The sequence below is a fragment of the Hevea brasiliensis genome, chromosome 6 (genome assembly GCF_030052815.1).
Source record: "Hevea brasiliensis isolate MT/VB/25A 57/8 chromosome 6, ASM3005281v1, whole genome shotgun sequence".
NCBI lineage: Eukaryota > Viridiplantae > Streptophyta > Magnoliopsida > Malpighiales > Euphorbiaceae > Hevea > Hevea brasiliensis.
Genome location: NC_079498.1, coordinates 14461306 through 14468060, shown reverse-complemented (window position 1 = coordinate 14468060; position 6755 = coordinate 14461306). Strand labels below are relative to the sequence as shown.

Genomic DNA, 6755 nt, shown 5'->3' with positions numbered 1-6755 from the left:
GGTTAGTGAAGAGAAGGCGCTTTTGATTCTCATAAACGTGCATTTTCTTCAACAATATACGATCTCTGCCAGTCTCCCTCGAGTTATTGACTCGTTTGCCAGCCAACCGAGTTTTGATCGGGACAAGCAACACTGATACTTTCTCCACGTTTGTGACAGCCTGTTTTCACACTTAGTGGACCCGTGTGTCTCCCTTTAAAAGGGGAATAATTATTAAAATTTAATTTAATTTAATTTAATTTAAAATAAAATAAATCATATTTAAAGCTTATTCCTTCTTTTTCTTTCTAATTATAAATTAATGACAAGAATGAATTATTATTAAAATCATGATAATTTTATTAAAATTCTTATTTCTGTATAATTCACGCACACGCACACGTACACTTCATATTTAATGTTAAATCCGAAGAATCAATCTCCGGGCTTGTTCAATTCACTTGTGAACTTCAATCAGATCACACTACATTGAGCACTCAGCTCTCTCTTATTTTTACTTAGATGCATTTCTTTTTGTTAATAGATAAAATACATGCACACACAAATTAATTAAAGGAATAGATCGTTGATAAAATAATGACAATTTTAACGAAATCTTTATTTTTAATCATTAATGTAGAAAATTTATTTTTACTTTATTTAATTTTGATTACAATATATGAATTATCTTAAATAATTAAATAATAATTAATTAATTTTCAAGTCTTTAACGTTTCTTTGAACAGGCCTATATATCCCTGAAAAATGGAGGAATTTGTTTTTTTCACTAACCTTGTTCAAATAAATAACTTGTTGGTATTTGTAGTTTTTATATATATTAGATGTAAAAAAATGGTAGAAGTTGATGAGAAGATGCTATGCCTGCAATAAACAATTTAGGGAAGGTAGAGGAGAGGTAATTATTTGAAATTAAAAATGTGATTAGAAAGTAATTAACTAATTAATAACAATTTAATCATGATAAATTAAAAGAGTGGTTGGAGATTAGTTTTCTACTTAAAATTAAGGGAATCCAAGACCAAGAGATCAAAACAATGGAAAATTTTAAAAAATTAAAATAAACAAATAAAGGCCAGCTAGAGAACCATCATTTTGTTGCATTAAATTAAAGGACCAATTTGTATAGTTGGTCCTTATTGACAGCTCCTTCTCAACGACTATCTGCAGTATATATACTCTTCGTTTCTTTCACGCTTAACTCAACACAAACCAAACCTCACTAAATACTTTCGCCACCACATCCTCCACTCTGATTAAGAGACTTAAGGGGGCTCAGTCTGACAAATTGGTGAGAAGGGGTTGAATTTTCCGGCGAGAAATGACCAGTTCTGGTGGCGGCCCCACCAGGGGCCGTCTTTGGCCTCAATTGGCCATGGCATTGGCTGTGGTTCTTGTTTCGAGCAGTGTAGTTTCTGTTTATGGTGATGCATATCCTTATTATTCTCCACCTCCTCCACCCTATGAGTACAACTCTCCTCCTCCACCTTCTCCTTCTCCACCACCACCTTATGAGTACAAGTCTCCACCTCCACCATCACCTAAACCTCACTATGAGTACAAGTCTCCTCCACCACCTCCTTATGAGTACAAGTCTCCACCACCACCATCTCCTTCTCCACCACCACCTTATGAGTACAAGTCTCCACCTCCACCATCACCTAAACCTCACTATGAGTACAAGTCTCCTCCACCACCTCCTTATGAGTACAAGTCTCCACCACCACCATCTCCTTCTCCACCGCCTCCTTATGAGTACAAGTCTCCACCACCACCATCTCCCAAGCCTCACTATGAGTACAAGTCTCCTCCACCACCATCTCCATCTCCACCACCTCCTTATGAGTACAAGTCTCCACCACCACCATCTCCCAAGCCTCATTATGAGTACAAGTCTCCTCCACCACCCTCTCCATCCCCACCACCACCTTATGAGTACAAGTCTCCGCCACCACCATCTCCTAAGCCTCATTACGAGTACAAGTCTCCTCCACCACCATCTCCATCTCCACCACCTCCTTATGAGTACAAGTCACCACCACCACCATCTCCTTCTCCACCACCACCTTATGAGTACAAGTCTCCACCTCCACCATCTCCCAAGCCTCACTACGAGTACAAGTCTCCTCCACCACCATCTCCATCTCCACCGCCTCCTTATGAGTACAAGTCTCCACCACCACCATCTCCCAAACCTCACTACGAGTACAAGTCTCCTCCACCACCATCTCCATCTCCACCGCCTCCTTATGAGTACAAGTCTCCCCCACCACCATCTCCTAAGCCTCATTATGAGTACAAGTCTCCTCCACCACCCTCTCCATCCCCACCACCACCTTATGAGTACAAGTCTCCGCCACCACCATCTCCTAAGCCTCATTACGAGTACAAGTCTCCTCCACCACCCTCTCCTTTACCACTACCACCTTATGAGTACAAATCTCCACCACCACCATCTCCTAAGCCTCATTATGAATACAAGTCACCACCACCACCTTCCCCATCACCACCACCACCTTACTACTACAAGTCACCACCACCTCCATCTCCATATCCACCTCCACCATATTACTATAAATCTCCCCCACCTCCTTCACCATCACCACTACCTCCCTACTACTACAAATCCCCTCCACCACCAGTGCATTCTCCTCCTCCACCTTATTACTATAATTCCCCACCACCTCCTTCTCCATCACCACCACCACCTTATTACTACAAATCTCCACCGCCACCCTCACCATCTCCTCCACCACCATACTATTACAAATCTCCTCCACCACCTAAAAAATCACCTGCTCCAGAACCATATTACTATAAGTCTCCACCACCACCTTCACCATCTCCTCCACCACCATACTACTACAAGTCCCCACCACCTCCCTCACCATCTCCTCCACCACCATACTACTATAAGTCACCACCTCCACCTTCACCATCTCCTCCACCACCATACTATTATAAATCCCCACCACCACCACCAAAATCACCAGCACCAGTGCCATACTACTACAAGTCCCCGCCACCTCCCTCACCATCTCCTCCACCACCATATTATTACAAGTCACCACCTCCACCTTCACCATCTCCTCCCCCTCCATATTATTATAAGTCACCACCACCTCCATCACCTTATCCTCCACCACCATACTATTATAAATCCCCACCACCACCACCAAAATCACCAACACCAGTGCCATACTACTACAAGTCCCCACCACCTCCATCACCATCTCCTCCACTGCCATACTATTATAAATCCCCACCACCACCACCAAAATCACCAGCACCAGTGCCATACTACTATAAGTCCCCACCACCTCCCTCACCATCTCCTCCACCACCATACTATTATAAGTCCCCACCACCACCCTCACCATCTCCTCACCCTCCTTATTACTATAAGTCTCCACCTCCTCCTTCACCATCTCCTTCCCCACCATACTATTACAAATCACCACCACCACCCACAAAATCACCAGCACCAACACCATACTATTACAAATCACCACCACCACCTAAGGCTTATCCCCCTCCATACTATTACACTTCTCCACCACCACCTAAGGCTTATCCTCCACCATACTACTACACTTCTCCACCACCACCCGTCCCTTACCCTCACCCACATCCCCATCCCCATCATTTCGTAGTGAAGGTGGTAGGAAAGGTGTACTGCTACAGGTGCTATGACTGGGATTATCCTAAGAAATCACACGACAAGAAGCATCTCAAAGGTACATTTGTTTTTCTTTAACATTTAAATTTCTTTCTTAAAAAATTTGAATACAACTTTTCAAGTTTTGTCTCTTAACCTTCATTAATTTTAATTTTCCCCATTAATTAAAAGCTAGATGCAAAAGATTTGGAATTTGCATGTCTTTCTGCTTTATATTGGCTTATTATATTCATTATAATATTGCTATAAAATGAGCATAGTTTCATAGGATAAGACACTGCTCCATTTTTAAACTCTTGATGGCGGTTAATATGCTTCTGTTTGCGATGTGGCTTACTTGTTAAATATTTAAAGATACATGTTTTTTTTTCTTGTTTTTATTTCTTAATATTGTAATCATATAAATCCTGTAATTATCTACACATTATTGTTTATTTTTGCCTTAAAATCATGAAGGTTTTTTTTTTTTTTTGGTTCTCTCTCTCTCTTTCACTAGTGTCTTTGATCCAGATTAGGACTTTAATGGCTAGGAAAATACACTTTTGCCCCTTTTCTTTACGCATCACCTGTACATAGGTTTGCCTGTAAAGGTAATATGAAAGGGACACTGAATTATGATTGAGTCAACCAACTTGCCGTGAATAAAACCAATTACTTAACACCAAAATTGCAACATCATAAAATTAGTTATTGACTTATTTTAGTAGGAAATGTAATTATGGAGTACTTATTTTATAATATAGAAAATTAAAATTTTAAATTTTAATAATATATTTTCATAAATATTGATATAAAAGACTATATATTATTTTTTAAACAATTATTATTTGATTTTAATAAAAATATAAAATATTACCAATTATTATCCTATCTTTGACTTGTAAAAAAAAATGGATATGATTTTTGATGTCCTCTTTTTATTGTACATGGATCAGGTGCTGTAGTGGAGGTCACATGCAAGGTAGGTGAAAAGGAGATCAAGGCCTATGGCAAAACCAAGATCAACGGCAAATACAGTATCACCGTCGAGGGCTTTGAGTATGGCAAATATGGAGCCGAGGCTTGCAAGGCCAAGCTCCATAAGGCACCCAAAGACTCACCATGTAACATTCCAACTAACCTTCACTGGGGCAAGAAGGGTGCCGAGCTCAAGGTGAAGTCCAAGACAAAGTATGAAGTTGTCCTCTATGCTAAGCCATTTGCTTATGCTCCTAAGACCCCTTATGAGGAGTGTGAGAAGCCTAAGCCTAAGCCCACACCTGCTCCTTACTATTACACTTCCCCACCACCACCTCCTCCCACTTACATCTACAAGTCTCCACCACCTCCACCGCCAACTTATATCTATAAGTCACCACCTCCACCGCCATATTACTACAAGTCACCACCACCACCATCTCCATCACCACCACCTCCATACTATTACAAATCTCCCCCTCCACCGTCGCCATCTCCTCCTCCACCTTACTACTATAATTCACCACCACCCCCATCTCCATCACCACCACCTCCTTACTATTATAAATCTCCTCCCCCACCATTGCCATCTCCTCCTCCACCCTACTACTATAAGTCACCACCACCCCCATCTCCCTCACCACCACCTCTATACTACTACAAATCTCCTCCCCCACCATCGCCCTCTCCTCCTCCACCCTACTACTACAAATCTCCACCACCACCCACAAAATCACCTGCACCAGAACCATATTACTATAAGTCTCCACCACCTCCATCACCATCACCTCCACCTCCCTACTACTACCAATCTCCTCCTCCACCATCCCCATCTCCCCCTCCTCCATACTACTACCATTCACCACCACCACCCGTGAAATCACCTCCTCCACCATATTACTATCACTCACCACCACCACCCGTGAATTCACCTCCTCCCCCATACTACTACCACTCACCACCACCACCCGTGAATTCACCTCCTCCCCCATACTACTACCACTCACCTCCACCACCTGTCAAGTCACCTCCTCCTCCATACTACTACCACTCACCACCTCCTCCTGTCAAATCACCACCTCCACCGTACTACTATCACTCACCACCACCTCCTGTGAAATCACCTCCTCCTCCATACTACTACCACTCACCACCTCCTCCTGTAAAATCACCACCTCCTCCATATTACTACCATTCACCTCCTCCACCAGTGAAATCACCTCCTCCCCCAATTTACATTTATGCCTCACCACCACCACCAACTCACTACTAGGCTCAGAAAGCTCAATCATATACCAAAATCGATCATGTAAGTTTTTTTTTAACATTTTGATCATTATTTTCCAAATTTTGTTATTATTAATAAGACTAATAATTTTGAAGTATATATGTAATCTAACTTTCTGCCATTTCCATGCAGCAGATTTTGGTGTTAGCAATGTAATAAAGGAAGGCTCCAAGAGGAAAACATGTGGATATCAAGCTTCTAATCCAAGACCATTCAATAAGGATATGAATTTTGCACCAGTGAGCTGCAATTTGAATAAATCAAGCCAGAAAGCTCCGATTTCAAAGATCGCCATTTTGCATCTCATGCTCATACTATGTTCTAGTAAAATTGGCATCAAAGGTTTACTTCTGCAAAGGAAAAAAAAAAGGAAGTGAAATTAGAGATGGGGACTTGGATTTGGAAGTAGCCGTTTCAGTTTGGTTTTTATTTATTAATATCTAATTTATTATTGTATGTATAGCGTGCAGCCTTTGTTGTTTTCATTGGGCTTCTCTCTATTTATTGTGAACAATTCTTTCTTGGACCTTTTTGTGCTTTGTGCGCTGAGATTGTTAGCAATAAAACAACACAATTTTCTCGCAAATTTTATTTGTCTCTCTCTCCTAGTTGTATTTTCTTGCAACTCTTCAATACTGCAAAAGTTTACCTCCCTTTTGCCTCTTGCCAATTGTGTTGGAATGCCATAGGTGACCTAGAGCGAGAAAGGAGACTTCAATATGAGACTTTCATCATCAAAATAGAATTTAAGTCTTTCATTATCAAAAGGGAGATTTTCCCTTGTTTGATGAAAGTTGTCACATTTCATCACACTATCTCGTGGTTGCAAATGTA

At 41.1% G+C, this 6755-nt stretch overlaps 1 protein-coding gene across 7 annotated transcripts; it reads left to right on the top strand.

Moving 5' to 3' along the window:
* The first annotated feature begins 1187 nt into the window (after window positions 1-1187).
* On the top strand, window positions 1188-6507 carry LOC110641169 (extensin-2). Of its 7 annotated transcripts, XM_058148427.1 has the most exons (5): window positions 1189-1574; window positions 1605-1685; window positions 2034-3734; window positions 4612-5942; window positions 6054-6507. In XM_058148427.1, the coding sequence occupies exons 1-4, from the start codon at window positions 1319-1321 to the stop codon at window positions 5904-5906; spliced, it is 3333 nt and encodes a 1110-aa protein (XP_058004410.1). In that variant the 5' UTR covers window positions 1189-1318; the 3' UTR covers window positions 5907-5942; window positions 6054-6507. The 7 variants fall into 7 exon arrangements, with proteins under 7 accessions (XP_058004408.1, XP_058004406.1, XP_058004407.1 ...); XM_058148425.1 differs by lacking the exon at window positions 1605-1685 and having other exon boundaries at window positions 1188-1574; window positions 1725-3734; XM_058148423.1 differs by having other exon boundaries at window positions 1188-1574; window positions 1605-3734.
* Window positions 6508-6755: the final 248 nt, after the last annotated feature.